We start from the raw sequence: 27,947 nt of genomic DNA on the forward strand, positions 1-27,947 counted from the left end.
CTTGGGTTTCGCTAGGATATACCAATCCAAAATGAATAATACAGCAATTTATTTTGTGAAAGAGCTTAATTCCTCTATACAGATTTTAAATGTCGTGTACATGATTGATCAGACTGGGGTGATTCCTGGAGTTATTGTGTCATCTATCCACCTGTAATAGTTTACATACCACAGTGAAAAACAAACTGGATATATGAAAATTAAATCAAAGTCATTCTACAGAAAGATATAGGAATCTAGACGGACATCTCCGTATGTGTGGGTCTAAGAGGGTGAAAAGTTAGATCGGAGTGTTTACTGTGATGGGAAGCTTCCATGCTGTGTCAAGTAGTTGTATACATATCATTGAAACCTGGTGTACTACCAATCGACCATGGAAGGTGTAGGTATACATTTAAATCGACCAGACAATTATATCAATTTCACACAGGACTGACATCACAGGTGTACCCAGACTAGTGTCAGACGGGGTGTACATCCACTAGTGTTGGACGTGATATACTACTGTCACTCGTTAAAGATCAGAACACTTCCACTACTATTACGGGTTATAGTGTTGGAGGACTTCTCCGACGTCATGTGTGAAAGTAGGTGCTCGGACATCGGTCCGCTACCTGCTGATTGACTCACTTTAAACTCGCGATGCTGGGATGACTTATAGTACCATGGATGGAAACGATTATTTGAGCAAACATGGCCATCAAGAGGTATGTTGAATTCACAAGGATATCCATAACAATTGAAATATTTTATTGAAGAATTCTCACTTAATTGTTTTAGATCATTTCACATTTATGTGAACCTTTGTGAATCATTATTGGTTTTGCTTTCCTTCAGCGAACGTTTATAAATACCATTTGACAACTAATGGACGGTTGGAAAGACTTTAAAAAAATCACTTTCAGAGCGTATGCTTGGCTTGGTCAACACTTGATTCAATGTGAATTGTTTCTCTTTATCTTGTACGCGAAAGGCAGCTGGTATGTCGCTGTACTGTTCTTCGCTATATAAGATAGCAAACATTTTGTTATTATTTATTAAATAATTGATTCGTTCTCTTTCACCAAATCAAGCTTTTAGCACCTTTTACTTGACTTATATAACAAGTCGGATTACTAAAAGTTCCAAAGTCGATGCGGATTTCATTTACAAGCAATTTCCAACTACACAGGTGTTAGCTAAAAGGTGTCAATCATGTATTTTTATTGCTATCCGGGGATACCGTACCTGTTAAGAGTTTCCTATAGTATATAGCCTACGACATCTAATACACGTTTCCTTTACTTTATAAAGGACTGTTAATATTTCCATTACTCTCCTATTCTGGTGTATAGTCTGGCTTTTATTTGGGGTTTGTTGACTTCTTAAGTTTCAATTAGATGTTTTCTTGTACCCTTCTCACCCCTAAATGTGTTTGCCCTATGATCTATTGAACTGTAGTATAGTGTGACTTGAACATGATCCAATTATTAATACATTCAATAACCAATTATTTCAAATGAAAGAGATCGAAATTGGAATTTATGACCTTGGTCAGGGCATTATAGAATCATAATGGACCTTTTGGAACTGAAGTGTTATGCATTCACGGTATATGTTGGCCGTTGTACAAGGACGGTTTAAATCTGAGACCCTGACTGTAAGTGGAGTTCTATTCCGTCTCACTGGCTCCAGTTGGCAGCACTAGTTGTTTCAATTAGCATGTCTTTATGTCGTTACATTAATACATAAAGAACAATGGCATTTGTGTATTCTGTGTGTCGTCACTCACCCCCTCCCGGCATTCCCCGCCTCACTGAATACCCGTCCGTTAAATAAAGTACCCGCAATGGGCCGTATTAACGTGTACAATTATACACACTACTACTACCAAATTTACCGAACAGTTGATCCATTAGCAGTTGGATTATGTATTTACACTACCACTGCCAGTCAATACTTAGTGTATGAACAGTCGATACTATAGTCAGGGATCACCCATATCTAGGAGGGTGTCACTGGGAACATATCACCTTTATCTAGATGGTGTTACTGTGTGGAGAAACTCATCCCATCCTAACTCTCAAGGATGAGGTATCGTGAATATGTGATATGGCAAGACAGTTTTCATTCCGGAACCCAGTGACGGGGAAACCGTTGATTCCGTGAGTAGTACCGAAGTAGAACTCACTATACTGAACGTGTGTGCTTATTCACTTATTCCCGAATTAGAATTCGATATATTGAATTGTGCGCTAATTCCCTTGTTCCCTAATTAGAATTCCCTATGTTGAATGATTATGTTAATTCCCTCATTCCCTAATTATAATTCCCGATATCGAACGTGTATGCTTATTCCCGAATTAGAATTCCCTATATCGAACGTATGTGCTTATTCCTTTATTCCCTAATTATGATTCCTTATATTGAATGAGTATGCTAATTCCCTTATTCCCGAATTAGAATTCCCTATATTGAATGAGTATGTTAATTTCCTTATAACTGAATATTGATTCGGTAATCAAAGATTTACGTCAATAGCTATTTAAACTTGGAGTGTTTTACGTCCCGTTCACACGTCTTATCTTGCAAATCAATCAAAGGGATGACGAGATAAGCCAGCTCGGATAACATCATCGATACCAGCCGTACTAACAGACGGTATACCGCTACCTACGGCCGTAATTAGCTATATATACCGTCTCAGTCCGAATGTTCATTTCCCATAACCAGTACCAATTGATGCTAGTGTGATAGTCCTAATTATCATCACACGATATCAAGGCATACTGCTCTGTTCCCTATAGCGAAGTAACGTACAAAGTTGTAATAAAAATAATTGGCACAACTTTGTGTAAGAATTATAACGACTATAAAGATTGCTGTTGAGATAGAATTCTCTAACGATATCATATAAATGACTTAATGCATATGTAAACGTTTGTACCTTGTATCGACCCTGATCAACTACACATATCTATCTACTGGAATACAGTTCCTTCAAACTTGTAGATTATTAATATACATATGTAACAAGTAATCGGTAATGACAATGTTTAGTGCTCTGTATTTCTCCCCTTTTATCGAAAGAGCATAACATCTACCTGTTTTACAACTAGATTCATAGTGTAACTACATTCTTCATTGTATCAAGCATTCCTCTTCATCTTAAACCTACAGTTCAAAATTAGTTTCTGCTTCTGACAAATTGGAGCTAGTCCCAGTAAATAGATGTACAAAAGTCTAAATAATGGTAATGTCTCCCTTATTGCCACACTGGGCTCATTTGAAGTTAAGCAAGTGGGGAATTCATTGGTAGGAGGTTAATGTCTTCGGCCATGTTTCAGGTTAGAAGATTCACATCTTGTATTATAGGACGTTAAAAAATGTTACATCACACAAACACACTCACAACATAGTAATCATCGATCACTCTTAATAATAACTCTTGCCAGAAGATAGATAAGTGCCATCTGCAGACTTGGATCAATCTCTTTTGGTTAGCCTAGAATTCTATTCAAGACAGGTTTTGTTGGATACGTTGCCCTCCAATTTTACTAAATCTTGATTATTATAAATCACTGAATCCATCCCAATAATAAACACAAATGCGCTAAACTCATTCTAATCAAACTTGCGAATAAGAATGGTTTAAGAGGCTCCCTAATAAAGCCTATATAGGGGTGTGCCATTTAGAAAGAAGTCAAGCTTTTAGTTATACTTTTGATTTATTTTTGAAGTTGTGAGCAAAAATATCAGAAGTTTAATAATGTGTTTAAACATTTACGTGTGGAAATTTCCATACCTAGTAATGCGCATTTCATGCATGTATGTGACTTCTTATTTCACGTTATAGACACATTTATATGACAGTGATTTCAGTCAAAGTGTTGTCGAGTTAACAAAAACACATCGGTTACTACCCACGCGCCGTAGGTTGGCTTCCTCCCAGCTTATTAGAGGTGAAGATTTGCCAACTAAATTGATAGCCGAGTTAATGAGTGATAGCAGCCACCCATGGACTTCCATTATCTTACAATGCCTAGCAGACTGTAACCATATGTATTAAGGACGCTCATTGAGTCTGTATTTAATTAAACGTTTTAAAAATGAATCCCGAGCTGCAACATATTTATTTACTAGCTTTAATGATAGAAAATAATATTTCATTATATATTACTCTAAAGTTATATGAACAAACGTTTAAGCTTATATTTTATAATATTTGAAAATCTAACTATCCTCGACCATATTTTGATTTGGTGTTTATCTAGTCCTATTTTAAATAGATATATTACTTATTCGATTTTCATACTACAATGTATATTTAAACCAGATAGTTCTATAATGCCATACAGTTATCTGTAGTGATCAAACCAACAAATCTGTTATTGTATGTTTTCAGGCATACACGCATGACTCCAGTAATATGTTTATGAAATGTATTAGCAGGACTTAGAGCTTAAAGTCCTGTAACATAACATTACAACTTTCAATGTCAGACCTCCTATTAAGCATGGCTCAAATATTTACACAACTCTTTAAAACGTCGCCGAATTATACGAGCAGCTGCTACCATAAATCACAATCTATATAGTTCAATATTAATCTATCGAAGTCAGCTACATATCTATACATCACACTGCAATATATTACAACAAAACAATTTCAATACCAGATCTATACTGAAACAATGACTATACATGTACAACATAACGATATTGTTACCTTTAAGACTAATGCTGATATTATCTGGATGCAATATCGGTCGAAGTTAAACCATTTGCGCTGGTTTTGTCACTTTAATGAATTCAGAACAGCATTAATATGTTGACTATAGACGATCTAACCTTTGGTGGGCTAGACAAGGCTGTCTATGGTGTAAGATGTGATCTGTAAATCCTCAGACATTACAAACAGCTTAAATGGGATGTCGATCTCTTGGTGACGTAACTAGATTATGGTGATCTCTGATCGATTTAAACATATTAGTGTACACTAACCACCAATAAGTAGGTCCTACACTTTCATATAGAGACCACAGAACCGTATTGTTAATGTAAGCGTTTGCTCTGTCCATCTTACACCGGGATTTTAAATGTATGGTATTTCATACTAATTCCAAAGAAGGTAATATCATCCATCTATGCAGACACAAGATTTATAATCTCGCTAAACTTTTACATGCGTGCAACTTCTTGTATTGAATTCTGGAAAAAAAGGAATTTTTTTCTTATATAGCAGCATTTTGATGAAGTGAGATATCATGTTCACATCCGCCTGGTATTAACATTCAACAAGAACATGCCCAGTTAATGTTAAGTTTGATAAAAACCGAGGGGATATACTTATGTTGCGATGATGACACTCTTCAAATACACAAAAATGGAACTGCTAATTTTAAAGGTCTCTTTCGTTAAAAGGTAATTTATTAAAATGATAAGATTAATGTTAAAAAGTTTATTCATCCAGACACATTACAAGAACACGATTAAAAAATGGACATGGTGTTAATGTACTTTAATATTACATTACTAATCGTGTTCACACTGCGGTATGTGCAGCACTAAGGCACATAAACGCTCACCTGTTTGCACTTGTTATAAGCGGGTTATAAACGTACGTTAGTAACACTTGACACGAACCACCATATAAATCCTGCATATTATATATGCTGACGGTTCAAACAAATTCATATTTATTGACTTGTACAAAATGTAATTATCTTTTCTTAAACACTAATATATATTCAGTTTCTACCATATTTGAACTCGAAGATATGTCATTTTTTGTTTCTTGTCTAATATTACACAATTTCCACTGTGATCATGTCAGCATATCGAACCGACTATCACTTCGTCATAGAAACGTCCTTTTTGGGGACATGGATGTGGCGTAGTGGTAGAAGGCGCAGGTATGTTTGGCTAGGCGATTGGGTGCCGTAGATCGTGAGTTCGCGTTCCAGATAGGGCACGAGTCAATAAATTGTTATTCTTTGTTAAAATATGTTTCTTTGATATTGTCTAACATTATAGATAGTTTGGTATCCCGTAAATCAGATTCTCAACATCAGTTGTATAAAATCTTGTCTCAATCAGTGGCTTAGAGTTCGTTAATGCTGCATGACTTCAGCTATTACATTGTGTTAGTACGTATAAAATATAACATGTGAATCTTATCTCGCCATTTGTTTAATATGTACTACGTTGAATAAAATTTTTGATTAAAGGGACAATTCAGTGCGGCTAATTCTGTTACATAACCACGAAGAAAAATATGACATAAATGTATTGTTCTATATTCCTTATGAAACATGTAACAAGAAATATTTACAAATTCCACGACTTTGTTAAGTATTTTGATTGATACCGTTGAAATTCCAAATCATTGATCGATACGATTAAGCATGTATAACATGTACGTTGTACCCATACCCGTGCCAAAGTCACTTACGTTCAACAAATGCAATACATAACCACTGAGGAGTTGATGGGATTATTTTTAGACAAGAACATGCACCTGATAAGGTAATGAGACAAGAACATGCATCTAATAAGGTAAACACACTACTGTAAGAGCGATATGAGTAGTTCTAGACAAAAACGGCCAGGGTTCGGCATACAAGTCATCCGACCACAATGTGTAATAGCGGACAGTAAGCAAGTTTGAACACTTCACATACATTTCACTACAGTGGGCTTTTCTGGCATTTCACAGAAAAAAAACAACTAATCTAATTTCCATTTGAACAGGTTTGTTCCCGAAACATGTGTAAATTTTAATGTACCCTTTGACTGAATTGTCCCTTTGATTTACATGAAAAAAATATAAGGGCTTAATTAAGCGGCTTATTCCTTGCCCCATATATTTTGAAATAGGTTCCGTAAACATTTTTAAACATTGTCCTAGTTGATAATAACTGAATCGTGGTATTGTCACATGCCTTGTGTTGAATATCTATTTGTCAAATGTTTTGTCACTTTTTGAAAGTCATGTTTTTATGAAGCAACAATTTTAAGAATATTTAATAAAGGTTTAACACGATATCAGTTTTCATAAATATTACTTTGTCGCAGGCATCATCTATGAGCTTGAAACCGTATTCATATTATGTGTTTCTTTGTAGATAAATTTAGGTTCAGTATCAATAATCGGAGAAATTTCACATCGCTACTGTCGTCTGTGTAGTTATCAGTATTGTAACCAAAATATCATGGTTGATGATTTACTATCCTTCGGGTGGTCAGTTAGTTCAAAAATCGTGATGACCAGGCGCATTTGTTAGCACCAGGCCGGTTTACCTGAGCTGTTTAAGTCCTCACTTCAAACAACTAGAATCAAATATTAGATACCCATATACACAAACGTTATCTTCACACTTATATCAAGTAGGCTGTATCTTAAAGAACAATGCCGGTCACCTATGAGCATGTGAAGTCAGTATACTTATATGATTTATAGTGACCGTTATCCCACCGTGAGAGCCCTGTCGCCTCGTAAGATCTATATCCGGGGTTACTGTTGAGACAACACTTACTGATGTATTGATTTCGTTAGAATACCCTGGCTTACTTTATATATCTAGGTGATATATACAATACCATCATTTACATACCTCGGACAGTTTGATCTGCTAACATACCCAAGCCTTGATGAGGCCTATTTATTCCATACCACGTATTATCCACATCTTTGTAGTGGTTTGTCCGGCTAAGTCGGGATGAGTCGGGTATAAATATCGTAATCGTGGGATCTTATCTCACAGTATACCAATATGTGGTGTTTAAATAGGTAAATAGAAATATAGCCATGGTAAGAATGGAGTCAAAGGGTTCAGGATGTAGTCGACACACCGAGGTCGTTTTGTTACCGTGTGCATAATGTCACTAACGTCTTCGAACTAGAAATAAAGAATTGTATGTTAGGCATTACGATCAGGGGTATGTAATAACATGTCAAACAATTTTTGTGTACATCATAGAAAGAAGATTAATATAAAACTGAAATTAACAAAGTGGTTATTTAAAGATGCTCCACCGCTGACAAATGGTAATTTTTCACTATCAAAAACCGGATCAGACTTTACACCATTACCACCATTAAAAAGTTTGAGCTTCTAATTTTACTTCAAGTTAAAAATATGAAAAATAATTAATTGCATCCCGAAAAAAATCCGTGGTACTATATCTTATATGGAATGAAGTGGTGATTGCTCATGCACCAAAGGCGAAATAAATTATTTTATGTAATTTTTTGTGTTAATTAGACATACACATAAACGATTAAATATTTATTATTCAAATGATGAAAATCATTTATGCTCTGTCGGTGGCGGAGCATCTTTAAGGGTTTACCTAGATCTTAGTTTCATGAAATAGATGCAACAAGTTAACTCTTTGATTGATTTTTATGCAAGAAAAAAGATGTTAATATACGAGGGCTTTTATGAAGAGTACATTGTCGTCGTCTGTGTGCTCGATTAGTAATATGGTAGCTGTTGTGTCCTGAAATTAGTATACAGATCGATGAACGGAGTAAATTGATTCTAATCGATTCCAATGAATAACAACACCCTGCTCTGCATTTTGAATTACCCTTTTCTGGCGGAATATTTTTCAATAGTGACGTGAGTAGTAATTAGTGTGTAGGTAGTATTAATAATACGTTATCTACTAGTACCCCATACCAATTGATTCTTCTTTGTCAATTCAGTGGAGCAGCCAGGGTGTTTAAATATGTTGTATGAAATGAAAAGAGTATATGAATATGGAATATATTCATAGGCTATATTGTTCTGTATCATAACACTAAGACTTCATTAGACTTCACTAAAAGTACTCTCTCTATCCTTAAAGACAAATGGCATTTTCCCACTATCAAAATTAGGAGAAGACGATTTAGTATTTTTCTTCAGTTACAAAAAAAGTTACTTACTTTACACCATTGCAACCATTGAAAAGTTTGAGCTTCTAATTTTACTTCAAGTTAAAGATATGAAAAATAATTAATTTCATCCCGAAAAAATTCCGTGGCACTATATCCTATATGGAATGAAGTACTGATTGCGCATGTACCAAAGGCAAAATAAATTATTTGATATTATTTTTTGTGTTAATTAGACATATATATACACGATTATACACCAATTATTGTTCAAATAATGAATGTCATTTATGCTCTGTCGGCGGTGGAACATTTTTTTTAAAAAGTATTCATTAATGAATAGTAAGAATACTGACAACAATAATGTTGCTTGAAAATAACATGTCAACCCAAAATTGGAAAACTAAAACGGGGAGGGGGTTGATGGTAACATACCTGCAAAAGTGACCAAGCTGTTTATGTACTGGCTAACGTTATTATGATTCTATTAGATTCCGATCACATGATTTTATAGACTAGCTGATATTCGACTAAGAATGACTTTGTCAGATTTTGATCACATTATTTTATAGACTAGCTGATACTAGACTAAGTATGACTTTGTCAGATTCTGATTACAGTATTTTATAGACTAACTTATACTAGACTAAGTATGACTTTGTCAGATTCTGAACACAGTATTTTATAGACTAGCTAATACTAGACTAAGTATGACTTTGTCAGATTCTGAACACCATATCTAATAGACTAGCTAATACTAAACTAAGTATGACTTTGTCAGATTCTGAACACATTATTTTATAGACTAGCTGATATTCGACGAAGTATGACTTTGTCAGATTCTAACCACATGATTTTATAGACTAGCTGATACTAGACTAAGTATGACTTTGTCAGATTCTGAACACAGGATTTTATAGACTAGCTAATACTAGACTAAGTATGACTTTGTCAGATTCTGAACACAGTATTTTATAGACTAGCTAATACTAGACTAAGTATGACTTTGTCAGATTCTGAACACAGTATTTTATAGACTAGCTAATACTAGACTAAGTATGACTTTGTCAGATTCTGAACACAGTATTTTATAGACTAGCTAATACTAGACTAAGTATGACTTTGTCAGATTCTGAACACAGGATTTTATAGACTAGCTAATACTAGACTAAGTATGACTGTCAGATTCTGATTACAGTATTTTATAGACTAGCTAACATTTGTTTGACTATCAGATTATGTCTAAACTTCTGGTCAGCTGTAACACTTGTTGTACAGTATAGGTGTTTGAGATATGAGTTCATTGTGTGTGTGATTGTGTATTAAGCTTTGTCTTTGTCTGAATGTAACTCGATCTATTGTAGATATGTCAGGTGTTACCTATAATTTACAAGTAGCACACACAGCTAATAAAGCAACTGATATATACATAAGGTATAGGTAAGATATACTGCCTATAACTAAAACGATATATACTTGTAAAGTATTCTTATTCCGCGGGGGTTTAATGCTTTTCATTCACGATTTGTGATGTTTATTATTGAAAGTACAGACAATATGGGTTTAGGCAAAGTTATTACAACTTATTACTATCTCTGGAAACCGAACAATGTAGTGCGAAAGCGAGATTTCAAGAATAAGTTCCTGATTCGAAGACGCGAAATGTAGACACCACTTCGTCTCATATAGAGATATGAAATAACCTTAGATTTTCCCCAGTACCACTTATACCTTACATTTAATTGAATAGATTTAGCTCACTGCTCTGTTATTTATGGTGTTGACTAACGATTGTAGTTATTGTACATCAGGGTAGTAGTAGTACGCTGTAGTAGACACATATTAATGTGCCTTAATGAATTCAGACCCAACTTAAGATTTAGTGTATACTATATATAGATGATTGAATTATAAAGAACATGCACAGTGCCGCGGTTATATGTGATCAATATATATTTTACTGTAGCTAATCGCTTTGTCACGTTTCACTCCACCAAATATTTTACTTTGAAAAAAATTGTTTTTCGCCTGGGAATATTCACGTTAAATTAATTCTACTACTATCTTGACAATATGAATGGAAATTCTAAAACTCAAAGAGTGATAGTCTTCGTTATCGAATATAAAGTTACCACTTTAAATTCATTTCATAAATAAATCATTTCCAACTTATCTGTTCTAATTTGGGGGAAAAAGGTTCATTTTTATTGAAACTTTTCAGCTGTAAGGATATCTTTAATTAGGTTTTCACTGTACATTCTGTGTTGTAGTATAGTTCTTGTATTCATTAAATGTTTCGTATGAACGTTTCTGTGGTAGAGCAAATATAGAATCGTCAACACCATCTCTGATCGGATAGAGGGGTTCGACCAAAGTGACATAGTGATCTGATCAGGGGTTTGACCAAAGTGACATAGAGATCTGATAGGGTGTTTGACCAAAGTGACATTGTGGTCTGATATGGGGTTTGACCAAAGTGACATAGTGATCTGATAAGGGGTTTGACCACAGTGACATTGTGATCTGATAAGGGGTTTGACCACAGTGACATTGTGATCTGATAAGGGGTTTGACCACAGTGACATTGTGATCTGATAAGGGGTTTGACCACAGTGACATTGTGGTCTGATATGGGGTTTGACCAAAGTGACATTGTGATCTGATAAGGGGTTTGACCACAGAGACATTGCGATCAATATGTAAATCAATAAGCCTTTGATTTCACGGAAATTACATCTATACTATGAAGTCGCAACAGGAAAATATTGTTATAATAAAGTCAGTTTACTATCATTCACATATAATTATAATGATTAATGTATTAAACGAACGAAAAGTGTCAAATCTATCAAATTGAAAATCATATCCTTCATTGCCAAATTATTCTAGCACTCGCTATCAACTAGAATGTTTTTTTTTCCACTATCCTGTTCCACGACCTTTTCGCGAGCATTTAAGATTGCTTTGCCATGACTTTCGATATTTTCGCGAGCATCTGAGGTTACTTTGCCATGCCTTACAACCTTTTTGCGAGCATTTAGGATTGCGTTGCCGTGCCTTACGACCTTTTCGCGAACATTTAATGTCGCGTTGCCTTGCCTTACGACCTTTTTTGCGAGCATTTAATGTCGCGTTGCCATGACTTTCGACCTTTTCGCGAGCATGTAAGGTTGCGTGACCATATTTTACGATCTTTTTGCGATTATGTAAGGTTGCGTTGCCATGACTTACAGCCTTTCTGCGAGCATTTAATGTCGCGTTGCCATGCCTTACGACCTTTTCGCGAGCATATAAGGTTGCGTTACCATGTCTAACGATCTTTTTGCGAGCATGTAAGGTTTCATTGCCATCCCTTACGACCTTTTCGCGAGCATTTAATGTCGCGTTGCCATGCCTTACGACCTTATTGTGAATATATAAGGTTGCGTTGTCATGCCTTACGACCTTTTAACCCTTTTTTAAGTTTTTAACCCAACACGAAAATAAGTTCGCTAAAGAAACAGAATATTATACCAAAATAGTAAGGTTTAGCTAGGGCAAACTTTGCGATAGTAATATGTTGAATGAAGAACATTTCTTCTTGTTAGTTAAGTGGCTTTCATATTCTTTCTATTCTTTTTGAGCAGAAAGAAGCCGAAGGTCCAGAAGCTGTGTGGCTGGGAAGTGGACGATGGAACGAGTCACTCGCTAGGTAAAGTAAGAACGAGTCACTCGCTAGGTAAAATAAGAACGAGTCACTCGCTAGGTAAAGTAAGAACGAGTCACTCGCTAGGTAAAGTAAGAACGAGTCACTCGCTAGGTAAAGTAAGAACGAGTCACTCGCTAGGTAAAGTAAGAACGAGTCACTCGCTAGGTAAAGTAAGAACGAGTCACTCGCTAGGTAAAGTAAGAACGAGTCACTCGCTAGGTAAAGTAAGAACGAGTCACTCGCTAGATAAAATAAGAACGATTCACTCGCTAGGTAAAGTAAGAACGATTCACTCGCTAGGTAAAGTAAGAACGATTCACTCGCTAGGTAAAGTAAGGACGAGTCACTCGCTAGGTAAAGTAAGGACGAGTCACTCGCTAGGTAAAGTAAGAACGAGTCACTCGCTAGGTAAAGTAAGAACGATTCACTCGCTAGGTAAAGTAAGGACGAGTCACTCGCTAGGTAAAGTAAGAACGATTCACTCGATAGGTAAAGTAAGAACGATTCACTCGCTAGGTAAAGTAAGGACGAGTCACTCGCTAGGTAAAGTAAGAACGAGTCACTCGCTAGGTAAAGTAAGAACGAGTCACTCGCTAGGTAAAGTAAGAACGAGTCACTCGCTAGGTAAAGTAAGAACGAGTCACTCGCTAGGTAAAGTAAGAACGAGTCACTCGCTAGGTAAAGTAAGAACGAGTCACTCGCTAGGTAAAGTAAGAACGAGTCACTCGCTAGGTAAAGTAAGAACGAGTCACTCGCTAGGTAAAGTAAGAACGAGTCACTCGCTCGGTAAAGTAAGAACGGGTCACTCGCTAGGTAAAGTAAGAACGAGTCACTCGCTAGGTAAAGTAAGAACGAGTCACCCGCTAGGTAAAGTAAGGACGAGTCACTCGCTAGGTAAAGTAAGGAGGAGTCACTCGCTAGGTAAAGTAAAGTCGAGTCACTCGCTAGGTAAAGTAAGAACGAGTCACTCGCTAGGTAAAGTAAGAACGAGTCACTCGCTAGGTAAAGTAAGAACGAATCACTCGCTAGGTAAAGTAAGAACGAGTCACTCGCTAGGTAAAGTAAGAACGAATCACTCGCTAGGTAAAGTAAGAACGAGTCACTCGCTAGGTAAAGTAAGAACGATTCACTCGCTAGGTAAAGTAAGAAAGTCACTCGCTAGGTAAAGTAAGAACGATCACTCGCTAGGTAAAGTAAGAACGAGTCACTCGCTAGGTAAGTAAGAACGAGTCACTCGCTAGGTAAAGTAAGAAAGAGTCACTCGCTAGGTAAAGTAAGAACGAGTCACTCGCTAGGTAAAGTAAGAACGAGTCACTCGCTAGGTAAAGTAAGAACGAGTCACTCGCTAGGTAAGTAAGAACGAGTCACTCGCTAGGTAAGTAAGAACGAGTCACTCGCTAGGTAAAGTAAGAACGAGTCACTCGCTAGGTAAAGTAAGAACGAGTCACTCGCTAGGTAACGGTAAGAACGAGTCACTCGCTAGGTAAAGTAAGAAAAGTACTCGTAGAAGTAAGAGAGTCACTCGCTAGGTAAAGTAAGTCAACGAGTCACTCGCTAGGTAAAGTAAGAACGAGTCACTCGCTAGGTAAAGTAAGGAAACGAGTCACTCGCTAGGTAAAGTAAGAACGAGTCACTCGCTAGGTAAAGTAAGAAAGTCACTCGCTAGGTAAAGTAAGAACGAGTCACTCGCTAGGTAAAGTAAGAACGTGTCACTCGCTAGGTAAAGTAAGAACGAGTCACTCGCTAGGTAAAGTAAGACGAGTCACTCGCTAGGTAAAGTAAGAACGAGTCACTCGCTAGGTAAAGTAAGAACGATTCACTCGCTACATCGTAAGTCGCCTCGCTAGGTAAAGTAAGAACGTAAAGTAAGAACGATCGAGTCACTCGCTAGGTAAAGTAAGACGAGTCACTCGCTAGGTAAAGTAAGACGAGTCACTCGCTAGGTAAAGTAAGAACGTCATCTAGGTAAGTAAGAAGTCACTCGCTAGGTAAAGTAAGAAGTCACTCGCTAGGTAAAGTAAGAACGAGTCACTCGCTAGGTAAAGTAAGAACGAGTCACTCGCTAGGTAAAGTAAGAACGAGTCACTCGCTAGGTAAAGTAAGAACGAGTCACTCGCTAGGTAAAGTAAGAACGAGTCACTCGCTATGTAAAGTAAGAACGAGTCACTCGCTAGGTAAAGTAAGAACGAGTCACTCGCTAGATTAAGTAAGAACGGTTCACCCGCTAGGTAAAGTAATACTCCTGTTATATTACCAACAACACATTTAACATTTTGTTACATTATATACATAAAATTGTAAGTAATTGAATTTAAACTGACTACATCTATTAAATGATGACTTTCTTTCGGGAATTGTTTATTTTGGAGCCGCGCACAAAATTATTCTAGGTTTGATATAGTTTTTTAGATTTTAATTCCAACCAGAGTCACATAAGGACGGCCTTCCATGCGCATAACGTATTGTAGTGTGTGAATGTCAGTATTTTTCGGGTATTCTAAAAACATACAAAAAATACAGTACTTTGATAATGGCTAATTTTATAAAGTCGGTAATAAATGCTCATTGACTCTGATGACGTTGTGCGCCCTATATTAATACCTTGACTATAAACTGTTTCAGGCATTGAGACATGGAGTAATCTACAGGTCCAAATCCACGAACGGCACGGTAAGTACTTATACAGATTTAGGATTAATCTCTTTTCATATCAGACCACAGTATAAATCACAATAAATAAATTGGATTGACCTTTAATAAGGGTAGACTGGCTCTGTAAACGATAAACTAACAATCGACTGTATAATATCCTGTACATTAAACCAATAAACTAAATATTAAACGTAAATTATACATAGTCATCCAGTTTATATTTATATACCTGGTAAGTCTAGTAATAAATTATAAGTAATCAAGGTGACAGAAAAAATTTGAAACTTTTTTTAAATTTTATTTTTACCACCATTTCGGGACTACCAGATTTGTTTGAAGTATCCAGACATTAACTATTCCGTCCTACATTACAGGGAAACTAAAGCATGTACCAGAACATGCTACCTATAAACATTTACCCAAACGGAGATGTCCCGGATTTGAGGACACAGATTCCTTTGAGAAGGAGAGTCTCCACGAACATTTCTTTAGAAAGTCTACTTCTACAGAAAAGCAAAAAGTGTCTTTCGAATCTAGTCAAAATTCAATCGTAGCGCAGCTAAATGGGTCAGCTCCTCAAAAGAACGCACGTGTGGTGCGAATTAGGACAGCGGGTTCTGTCCGCTCGAATGATGGGGAAAGATCCAAGGATGACTTTGATGTGCCGTATAAAGAATCCAGCTATGCCATACAGACACTTCCAAGGACTGATGTGACGTTCGGTCTCACACGGGCGGTGACAGATCTGGGGCAGGAGAGGTCTCCCACCATGCGTAGAATGCTTTATTACTCTCGGAAGTACGCGTCAAAAGACGACTCAACTTTTGATGAGGAGGAAGATGAAGGGTATGGTTCAAAGACACCAAGTGAGGAGAAGGAGATCAAAATGTTCGATACTACTTTTAGTAACAACCAATGGGGTGCTGCCACTAATGGCCGATATCAGCAAGACTTTGCTCAGGACAATAGGACTGGGGCACGTGTGGCCAAGTTCTCGTACACACATCTCGCGTCACGTCCTGTGGCTCAGGGACACTTCGAGGATGACCCGCGTAATGGCGTCTACCAAACTGATACACATAGGAAAAACAGGAATCATATACAGGAATCAAGAACTAGTAAAAACCTAGAACGTTCAAATACTGTCATTGTTAATAGGATGGAGTCCGAGGATCGACCGTCAACAATTGTGTTACGTAAAATAAGTATACAAAATGCACAAGGAGAAGGGACGCGTGAAACTGTGTTTGACCTGAGCAAATCATTACACCGATCACATACTACAGTACACGATCCGACACCAGACAGGGACAACTACCCTGGCAATGGTTCTAGTCCTGATGGAAAGTGTCCGCAGCATAGACCTCAACAGAAAGCTTCAAACAAAATCACAATAGACTCAAGTAAGTTAGCGCCGGCGGATGTCTTAAGGAAGACACATGCAGGTATATTCGACATGCAGCGATCACATACCACTGTGTGTATGCCCATTGGGGAATTATTACCAATGGCGGATCATTTCCACATCAAATCAGCCTCTTCTACGTACCCAGAACCCTCACCGTCTATACCGAATAGTGCCCGCGACCAGGAGACACCCAAGCTGGTCAACATGGACGACGCATCGCTCGACTATTACTCCATAAATAAAAACAATGTGAGTTTAACGTGTGTGATTATAAAGGTAACACAATGAGGGTCGTGGTTGATGTGTTCGATTACATACTTCCACCCAACAGCTTACACTCACCTCTTGGTCGTAGTGGTTACGGTGAGTGACATAACACTCCTAATTCTCAGCCATAGATTGAATATTATCAAATGGTGATGGTAAGCAATGCACGAATATAGACACAGTAAGATTTTGATAACCTAATTCCTGGTTCATTCGCTCTTAATAACTCTAATCACTGTATGGAATCTGTAGTTGATATTTCTCTAAAATTGAAACCGTTTATCGATCGAATTTTCCTTTTAAATCTATCAATGCGACATCTGACAATCATAACTTATATATCTTAAGCATAAAGTTCAGGATTCCTCGAGATACTATAATTTGAAAAAAATGAGCGACTGCTAATTCAAAATTATCAAATGAATTAATTTAAAAGAGCAGTTTTGATATACCCGGTGAAATAAATTAGATGTTATTGGTTAAATGCATTGTTGAAATGTGGTTTTTAACATCATTGGACAACGTCAATTTGAAGAAACTCCAGATTAACGAGGTACATTTCTGTACTGTGAGCAGTACAACGTGTTTGGCGGGATTAATATGATAGTGATGCGGACTTTAAATATTATTCAACCAAGTAATTCAGTAGATTTTGGATATTATTCAGTAGATTTTGGAGAGTACAAAGAACGATATTTCGTTATTACGATACTAATCCCTAAGGGTCTTACATACCGCCTCCTATCAATCGAAAAAAAAACCCACACATTACATAAAAACAAAATTAAAGTATTTTCTTTGAGAAAATACAGAAAATGAAGTCTGCGATAGAATATAGAACCACAACTTTCATAAAAGACTTTCTCTGTTCTATTGACGTTAACCGAAATGCTTATATTATCAAGGTTAATGCAATTTAAACGCAGCTACATTTACCGCAAAAGTTACACATATTTTCGAGAGGCCTTTAGGGTTACCATACTCAAACAAATGAGTTTCCAATATAAAGCGAATACCTTGAAACAAATATAAACGACATAACTTAAACTGACGAGGGTCACTGAGTAAAGAGTCCTATAATAATTACCAACTAAAATTGAGATCTTCTCTAACACAGGGCGAAGGGAAATAACTCTGGTATAATTGTAGTGACAGTATTGGATATAATTTATAATAGATATACAAATTGTAATACAAATAGACTATCTATAGGAAAAATAAAGACTCGAATTTGCAATATATTAATTACATTAAAAATTATTTTGTTTTAATTCTTGAGTGCAAAAGGGTTATAATTGAAAGAAAAAGAGGAAAAAAAATGTTATTTTCGAAACTACAAATGTATGTCGATTCCACTTTATCATATTACATAAGAATATATGATGATGATATCAATTTTTAAAATTAATCTCTATATTATGACCACGTATGCTGTTTTTACGATTAAGTCAGTCACAGATTAACTGATTATATATAATTCCAATAATGATTCTTTTTACACTTATCATCCCTCTAGTATTATAAAACAGCGCCCTGGTATTGTTCTGACCCCGTCAAAAGGAGAGGTGAAAATGTCTCAACGGCAAATACCGTATTACCATATGGCTTCAGATGTAAACATTACGATGAAAAGTGGGAACGTAATTTTCCTAATGCATATTATCGATGTTATTTTTCTCTTCATATTTCATTAACAAATCTAAATTCTAACAAACGTACTATTAATTACGAAAATGCACGAAAATGTTATCCATAGATTTCATAATTAGCATCCGCCAATAAATATCTGTATAATATACGATATTTTGATTGTGTTGTTACTATTTGTATTGAATGAGACATTCCATAGACGACACACGATATTACCGTGGTATACCTAGTTTCTCTATGTGATGTAGCGTCGGACGAGTTGTGTTGTATTCGTATAATATATACACTAATATATGTATGCTTATGTGTAGAAAGGTGATGTTGTCAACATCAGATCTGCTTAATATATGATAACGTGATTTAACCGGCATCATAGCTGAGAGAATATTACTGTCTTCAAAGCATGTATCTGACAATATTCTTTGATTTTTTAGGTTCCGTTAAGAAGCTGGGCCCGACCATGATATCCTGCTTTGTTATTGATATTCCTTTGATACATTAATGCGTTTCCGAGATTCTTTATATTTTTGATTTCACTACAGACGCTGTGTTCCGGTCCCTTCCGGCAAACCAAGTCATCATCTCAGGATACAAGTAACCGGAAATCAGTACCGCATGTTGTGAGTAGTTCCAGAGGTGGCTTGCTATAGTTGAAAGATGCTCCACCGCCGACAGGGCATAAACGATTCTCACCACTTGATCAATAACTGGTGTTAATGCGTGTATATATCTGTCTTTTTAACGCAAAACAATTAGCTTTCGGTGCATGCGACATCAGTTCTTCATTTCATATAGGGCATAGTGCTATGGATTTGTTTCGGAATACAATTGATTATTTTTGATGTATCTATCTTGAGGTAAAACAAGAAGGTAAAACTTTTCAAAAGTGGTAATAGTGTAAAGCGAGTAGCTTTTGTAATTGAAAAAAATACTAATGTGTCTGCTCCTGTTATTTGATACCTTCAGCGGTGTAGCATCATTAAATGTTTTATTTCATTAAAATCGATAACAGATCAACAAAGAAATGTCAATTTGTGCTTTGAAATTCTGGAACGTTAGTGAAATTTTAGATATCGAAATGTGCTTTTCCATGTATAGAAGGCAAAGGTTTGAAATTCAAAGGTAAACATAATATACATGTTGAAGTATTCCATTTTTACGTTATTACTTAGATTAATTCCTCAAATTTTACCATGTATCCAATAATGAAACAAGGTATATGCCTCAAGAATTAACTAGATATATTTTAGACTTATGTAACATCATTAAAGGTCCTCGAAACAATGGATGCTGACATTTGCATTTAAGCTTACTTTCTCGATACACTTTGGTTCAGCATTAACTTCATAGTGTACCTTACATTTCGAAAACATTCCGGTTTTTTGTAAATAACAATGAATAATTTTCCGGATTAAGGTATATTTTGAATCAATTTTTATTCGTTTTCCTTGTGTCGTATCTATTCAGGATCTATATCCTCACTCAGCATCCACGCTTTTACCGGTACCACAGGAGACGCGCACGCGCATTACACAGTCCAAACCAAAGGAAGGCCTCCCGACTGGGTAAGTTGTATAACATAATATTATTGCTGGATAGTTTATTCAGTGTATCAGACTATAAAATGTTCGCACAATACAAGTTATTAGTTTATCTATATCTATAAACGTGCTATTGCAGCGGTGGAACAATAACTGCGAGAACAAGCAAGCTTCTGTATACTTCTCTGGGCCAAATTTGTTTTCGTTTCATTTTTATGAATTTTGAAAAAAAAAGCCAGACGTTACAGAGTTAATTGCAGAATATGGTAAATAAAGCACAACGACTGATGATATTGAATATAATGACTACCCTTCGGCGATGTGGCTTCCTGTTCAATAATATATTCAGTGCTAAAAAGTAAGCCCTCTTAGATAATTTGCCTATCCCTAACGTCTAGGAAAGTCAATACTTACCGTCAACATCAATTTGTGGCCGACTAAATCGGAATGTTTTCGGACGAAATCAGGTCAACGGCAATATCAAATCCTCAATGATAAGTAAATATTCATACAATAATGTGATTTTCTCAGCATATTGATGTCACTGCAAGCAAAAACAGTTTGTGTAACAAACGATAAATAAAGTTATACAATGCAATACAATTGCCAAATATTCAATTTCAAATAATTTATTAACATCTGTTAATATATACATTATACAATACATTATCCGAAATGAGATATTAACTATATGGTGTATTGAGCTATTTTCTGTCTATTAAGCCTATCCTACACCAGGGAAACTTCTCATTACGATGAGAGCCATTTCATAGATGTGCGAAAATCTCGTTACTCATTCTGATATTGAAATGATACCATTGAATTTTAAAAGCTAATTAGCAGAATTTCTTTCGCTTATTGGCCTGGTAATCATCTAAACTGTCTCGTGAGACAGTATAAAACAAGAGAAGGTACTTGTGTATCTGTTTCCATCCTATTATACCAACAGACAGGTTATTACCAGGCTGCCGGCGTCCAACCTCAACTGGGACATTTATCGCAACGATCTACTGGCTATATTTTATGTTATTGCCGACATACAAGAAACATTTCAGTTTTAGTTTTACAATGTAGACATCCTATATAGTATAATGAGGTTTTACTTTTATCAGCTGTTTAGATACATTATGCAATCTATTACTGACACTCAAGATTGGTTGCCACTCTCTGACATTCGCAGGCATATCTTGTCGTGTTTGATCGGTACAATCTCTTGTATTACGGCTTGTTAATGAAAACTGACAGATGTAATCGACGCTATAATTGAATATGTTCGAATGTATACGTAAATAAGGCTCTTGTAATCTATTCAATTGTACCATGTAACTTTTAATGTGATGAGTGTTATGCGTGGAAGGGCAGGGTGTACATATAGTATGATTTCTTGGTGCAGATCGTTCTTACCCAAGATGCCTACCTTAGCGGTCCGCAGGAAGAGGAAATCTGAGAAAAAACCGGAGTATGACTTGATCAAATTGTTTTTTTCCCATTTTCACAAGTTCATCACCTTTGAGTGGCTGTTGTCACATTTATACCCATGCCACAACTAACCCATTGACCTGATTGATCCACTATCTATATAGTTAAAGGTGCTGAGGCGTGACTTTTGGCTTGCATGCTAGCTACCTAAATAAATCTTAATACTTATTATAAGATATATTCCAAATTAATAATATCAACAGTGCTCTATACCTTACGAAGATACGATCCACATGTATGTATCTGACCAGCTATTATTGATAATATATATACTTAATCCTTCTCATCAGAGTTCTCAGGCTATTCATGTTCAATGGAATCGCCCACTTACAATGCGTTGATGCGTTTCTATATATACGACATAAAGTTGCGTTGATGACTGGCGTGTAATATCTATATTTACATAATATTGGCTTGTTTGCATGCAAGAGCAATTAAGTTTGCACGTGCTTCTTAACACATCGCACGTGAATGCTGAGGCACACGATAAAGTGATGTTTAATTAAGATGATAAAGACAATATCATATAATATATATTTATAACGGGAACTTTTCGATTATATCTTCTCAATATTCCATCATCATTAACTAGTTTGGGAACATAAAATCAAAACAAAGTGTATTTGTTCTCACGAATGATAACTAAAAAGACATTTCGACACCAGACATCTCAGTTTTTACGAACATAAAAAAATAGAATGAATGAAATATTACATCGTCATTCACGACTTTGTGTAACTAAGAAAACCTACTTCCAGCAATTTACAAAGTATAAGACAAATAAATATCATTGTAAATCACTTTCAATAAAGTACATGTTAAAAAATTCTATTGATAACAGAAGAAAAAACTCTCTTTTGTTCGCAAAGAAAATAATAAAATTAAAAATACATAGACAGTTCAATTATGAGTATTCTTGTGAAATGTTTTTATTCAATTATTTTTCTTGTCGTCTGCCAATATGGCGACATTTGTGTCAGGGTCTAGTTTTGACGTTGACGGTGGCGATCTTATAAAACCATAAAAGATAGGACAAAAATAAGGTAATTATATCACAGTCAGTACGAATGGTTGTCAGGAACCTATCAATTAAGAGTACTGATTATACTTGTGACCCAGTAAGTAATTAGTACCGTCTGTATATAAACACTGGTATTTTTTCGTCTATCGACCTTGTCGTTTGAGATGGATGGTAAGTATAATCTCACACTATATGATGGCCGACCTTTTTGTTTAATGTATCGCCACAGGACGACCACTCTCGAAGTTAGTATCAGCGGGGTTAATATCGAAATAAAACAGGAGTTCAAGGAGAAACTTCAGCGAGCCACAACCATCGGGAAGTAAGCCTCTAAAGTCTCGGTGTCTCGGTATTTGTGTGGTTTCCTGTTGGTGTTCCCTGACCTAACGCACATATTTAATATTTGCGGCTTTTGCATGCGTTTCTAACTGAGATTTTGAAATTGCAGTGAAAACCTAAACCATTTTTTCTGTAGAAAATGATATGTCTGATGTAGTGTCATTAGGACAGAATGTGTTATAGATAAAACCACCCATAGGGGATAAATAGGCTGTCGACATTCCGCCTCAGTCTCAAGGCCCATTATTTCTTACAATACCTACATTTATTTCCAGTCAGCTTGTACAGAACTTTTAAGTCGCCATATTAAATCCAATAAGACTGTGAGGTTACGTTATTGTCCATATAACTTGTAAATGCATACGTTACTTTGCCCAAGGGCAGTCTGGTTCATGTGTCTGTTAAGTTTTCTTTTTTTATCATTTCACTTTATTTGGTGTATGGTAAAGTTAACATTATTACTTGTAGAAGTAGATATCAGACGTAGAATGGATTTCTAAACTAGTAGCATTTATAAGACAATTTTCCAACTTAATTTCAGATTTTGTTGGCTTGCATGCAAGTAGCTACACAAAATGGTGTTGATAGAGTAGAGAGATTTAGTAGATTGTTTTATATTTTATTTGCTCATCAGTATTAGTTGTATTATTCGACTAAACAACTATAACAATGTTGTCGTCATTACAGGCTAAATATTTACGAATACACAACATTTGTATCTTTCATATCACGAGAAAAATAAAACAAATAACAAAACGTTTTAGAAAACAATGATAGGTGCACTAATTATCTCCCTTATCTTTTGACATCTTCATTGTAGTACCTTACCATCTTCAGCAAGAGGTAAACTCAGCAACATTGTTTAGCTGTTGAGATTTATTGCAGATGTATGCTACATAGTCAAATCTGTGTACGAAATTCAAATCATTAATAACGTCAAGTTCTTTTATGAAATGAGTTAGAAGATGCATACATGCATTTGATGTGGAAATAACTAATTTGTTTTAGATATTTCACGTGGCGAGGGATCAGTGTTACCTAATTAGGGTTCGGTGATAGTTTGATTGTTTGGGATTTTTTGAAGCGAAGGAAAAGTGTTTGGATAATTTCATTGTACTCTTTGTTGTCGTGTTGTTTGTGAATTGGATTGAGTTAATTGGAAAAGGAGTTTTGACTGTAATTGGTAATACATACTCTCTTGTTTACATTCTAGAGCATATATTTTGTTTACTAGAAATGTTTTTTAATTGTTTTATTTTGTTCTGAAAACGTATATTCAGATATACATTACATGTTGTTGTTTCAGAATCAAGCTTTCTACAAACCCTGACCGGGATACAAAGAAGAAACTTCGGGACGCTTTCTCACGGTTTTATAATAAACGTTCTTATGGCCCAAACCGTAACGTTAATTGGTCAGAAGATCTTCGCTTTGTGTGGAACACGTGACCTAGTCGACCCATCATAGCAACTCGTTAATTAACAACGTTCATTTACTTGGACGAGAATTTACACTAGACATTTCCTCTAATCATATGTCTACGTATGTATCGACTATAATAAAGGAGAAGATTAGTGTTTTCTAATGAATTAAATCTGGCATTTGATGTTGTAGAAAATAGCAATTTTAATTGCATAATAATTGAAACATGTATTTATGCCAATGATATTAAAGTAAAAATGGATTTAATTAGAAAATATTTAAAGCACTGTTAAGATCGGTTTATATCTTTCAAATTTTATCCAATAATGTCAAGTTTGAAAATTAATTTCCCAAATCCAGTAACACATTTCCCCGATAGTAGGTTCTATTTAAAGGAAATCTTACCGTTCATACCCTGTAAAAGACGTGTGTATTGCAGCTTACTTCGTGAAATGATCTAGGTTGTCCTGATGTTGTTGACTACATTTCAAAGCCGACGAGATATAGCAACAGCTTCCTTTAACCACGTCATATGTAAATAATTTTCAAATATTTATTTTTCGCCATTGGATATCATTTTCGTTCATTAAGGTATCATGTAACAAGTTTTATCTCCATGGTGTTAAGTGGAGTAAATGTTTTTGATTTGTTATTTGGCTATGGCTTATATAATTAATGATCTGCTAAATTCGTCTACGTTTGTATTTTGTGATTTCTTATCTTATCTCTTTTATGTAGTATCTATATAAGAACAAATTGGGGATTAACGAATTATTGATACTTCCTTAAAGAAGGTTAGTAAGACTTGACTTGAAAAACATGTTCACGTAGAGATAGTATTAACATATTTTTTCTACAACAATAGCTGGTGTTATTCAACTCCCATGGTATCAAATAAACGACGCAGCTGTTGATTAACAATTTGTTTATATAACGTACGTGGTATAAACTCTGTACGCATTCTGATTGGCTGACACGGTGAACTTTGACCGAACAGCTTATTTCTCAATGTCATTTCATCACTATTAACGTCATCAATAATCGAGTGACGTCATCCTTTAGATGCTGTGATCGCCGCTTGACGCCAAAATTGCTGTTGAATTGCGTACTTATCCTCGCCGTATTTCCATGGTTGTTGTATATAGAATTAATTCCACACTCGTAAGTTATTTTTAAAAGTAAAAAAAGACACTCGCTAAAGCTCGTATCTTTTGTAACTTTAAAAAAATAACTCAATCATGTGGAATAAATTCTATACCCAACATCCTCTCGTTGTGTAACCTCTATTGAATTCACATTAACGACATTGTACTAATATCACTCGTAAGCCAGCAATTGGGAACGAATCCCTACATATCTGGTGCTGTGCATATATTGAACACAGACATGATAACATTTTTAGGAAGGAAGACACACTTTTTTCTATTTTGGTTCAACATAAAAGACATACGATGTTAATTGTTTGATAGTGGAATCTGAGAGGTTAAACGACCTTCGTGTCTACGTGTACCTTGACAATTATACCTTACGTCCACAATACACTCTAGTGTTCATTCTAGTAAGTCATTTCATGTTTAAATGCGCGCGTTCTATGCACGCACATGTACACGTGCGTCCATTAACCTCTCTGATATCGTGTTTGAAACATTTGATGTTGCTCTAGGTGCATTGGTGAGCTATGTATCTCAGGAACCCATGTTGATATGTTATTATGATAAATATATATTTTTATTCTTGATATGTAATTTTGTTATTTATTGATGCAGTTTGTTCAGTATGTAATTAACTAAACCTATTAAAACTTCGTTTGTCTGGACATCTTATATAACAAGCTATTATAAAAGTAATCATAGATAAAAAAACAACTATGGTTCAGTGTTATAGTTAAATAGAACGAAATATGATTTTTTACTAAAGATCGTATATTAGTGAAAATCCCAGATCATTTGAAATCGGTCAACCTCCTTAAAGTTGACTTACTCGAGGTATATATTTTGAAACCTTCCATCGATTATTATTTGCGGTTTTTAATCCAATACATACCACAAAATGGGGCACAATTGTTGTTAAAGGAATCATTTACATACACAAGCCAGTTTATTTCCACGGACTGTTTCGGCACTTATTTTGATCTGTCATAATTATCATATTCTTTCATCCATTGTGTTCAAACATGACCTCATTCATTGTCGTCTTTCGAACACCCTAAAACCATTGGTTACGCTGTATATAACCACTGCTTTTTGCTGTCCTTCCAATTCAGGATTCTGTCATTACTTAGGTACTCGGTATCCATTCGTTGTTGACTCTGATATTGTGCGGATGTTCCATTAAAGATTGATATTGTGAACATTACCTAGCCCCTATTTGATCGTTTTGCTCCAGGTTTCCCCGCAAGAGTCTCTAACTTTAAACTGTATTTTATTATATCATTGCTGATTCATTTGAACATTCGTTTTCATCATAAATGACACAAACTTATCGGCTAGAAGGCAGTCTGCTCTCTGGACAATATCATCCTGTGTCACGTTTACTACTAGGTCAATGTTTCAGCACGCACATAGATGGCGTTATTTGGTCAGATAAAACATCTAAATTAGGAATATGTCTTTGGGGAAAGTATTGAAGCATGATTGACTGTTTTGTCAGTCTGGGGTCAGTAAATAACAGTAAATAATAAAGACGACCGGTCGCATTCCCGGCATCTGTGTGATACAATACAGTATATCCCTGGGGTACGGTATATACTGAGTCAGGGCACAAACATTTCAAAAACAATATCATCTGTGATAGAACGTCTCTGTCGTGAAGAGTCCTCAGTATTTTTGTTATAGGCTTACACCAGCTACAGGACCTTTGTCATAGGTTTACATCAGATACAGGACCTTTGTCACAGGCTTACACCAGCTACAGGACCTTTGTCCCTGGCTTACACCAGCTACAATACCTTTGTCATAGGCTTACACCAGATACAGGACCTTTGTCACAGGCTTACACCAGCTACAGGACCTTTGTCATAGGTTTACATCAGATACAGGGCCTTTGTCACAGGCTTACACCAACTACAGGACCTTTGTCATAGGTTTACATCAGATACAGGACCTTTGTCACCGGCTTACACCAGCTACAGGACCTTTGTCATAGGTTTACATCATATACAGGACCTTTGTCACAGGCTTACACCAGCTACAGGACGCTTCACACCAGCTACAGGACATTTGTCCCTGGCTTACACCAGCTACAATACCTTTGTCATAGGCTTACACCAGATACAAGACCTTTGTCACAGGCTTACACCAGCTACAGGACCTTTGTCATAGGTTTACATCAGATACAGGACCTTTGTCACAGACTTACACCAGCTACAGGACATTTGTCCCTGGCTTACTCCAGCTACAAGACCTTTGTCACAGGCATACACCAGATACAGACTTGCTTCCAGTACAGACCTTTGTCACAGGCTTACACCAGATACAGGACCTTTGTCACAGGCTTACACCAGATACAGGACTTTTGTCACAGGCTTACACCAGCTACTGGGCCTTTGTCACAGGCTTACACCGGCTACAGGACCTTTGTCACAGGTTTACATCAGATACAGGACCTTTGTCACAGGCT

At 36.0% G+C, this 27,947-nt stretch overlaps 1 protein-coding gene across 4 annotated transcripts; it reads left to right on the forward strand.

Annotated features, from left to right (window-relative positions):
* LOC138325013 (uncharacterized) lies at positions 1-26,065 on the forward strand. Of its 4 annotated transcripts, none has more exons than XM_069270342.1 (8): positions 1-707; positions 12,489-12,553; positions 15,173-15,220; positions 15,577-16,859; positions 19,070-19,147; positions 19,995-20,092; positions 22,798-22,890; positions 24,214-26,065. In XM_069270342.1, exons 1-8 carry the CDS (start codon positions 694-696, stop codon positions 24,353-24,355), a joined length of 1,821 nt encoding a protein of 606 aa, XP_069126443.1. In that variant the 5' UTR covers positions 1-693; the 3' UTR covers positions 24,356-26,065. The 4 variants fall into 4 exon arrangements, with proteins under 4 accessions (XP_069126443.1, XP_069126441.1, XP_069126442.1 ...); XM_069270340.1 differs by lacking the exon at positions 1-707 and adding an exon at positions 1,837-2,144; XM_069270341.1 differs by lacking the exons at positions 1-707; positions 22,798-22,890 and adding exons at positions 1,838-2,144; positions 21,462-21,527.
* The last annotated feature ends 1,882 nt before the right edge of the window (positions 26,066-27,947 follow it).

Source organism: Argopecten irradians, chromosome 6, assembly GCF_041381155.1.
Source record: "Argopecten irradians isolate NY chromosome 6, Ai_NY, whole genome shotgun sequence".
NCBI lineage: Eukaryota > Metazoa > Mollusca > Bivalvia > Pectinida > Pectinidae > Argopecten > Argopecten irradians.

Coding starts and splice junctions, on each gene's coding strand:
- LOC138325013 (XM_069270340.1), top strand. CDS start 2,092: ATGGCAAGACAGTTTTCATTCCGGAACCCAGTGACGGGGAAACCGTTG. Junction 12,554..15,172: donor TGGAACGAGTCACTCGCTAG/GTAAAGTAAGAA, acceptor AAACTGTTTCAG/GCATTGAGACATGGAGTAAT. Junction 22,891..24,213: donor CGAGCCACAACCATCGGGAA/GTAAGCCTCTAA, acceptor TTGTTGTTTCAG/AATCAAGCTTTCTACAAACC.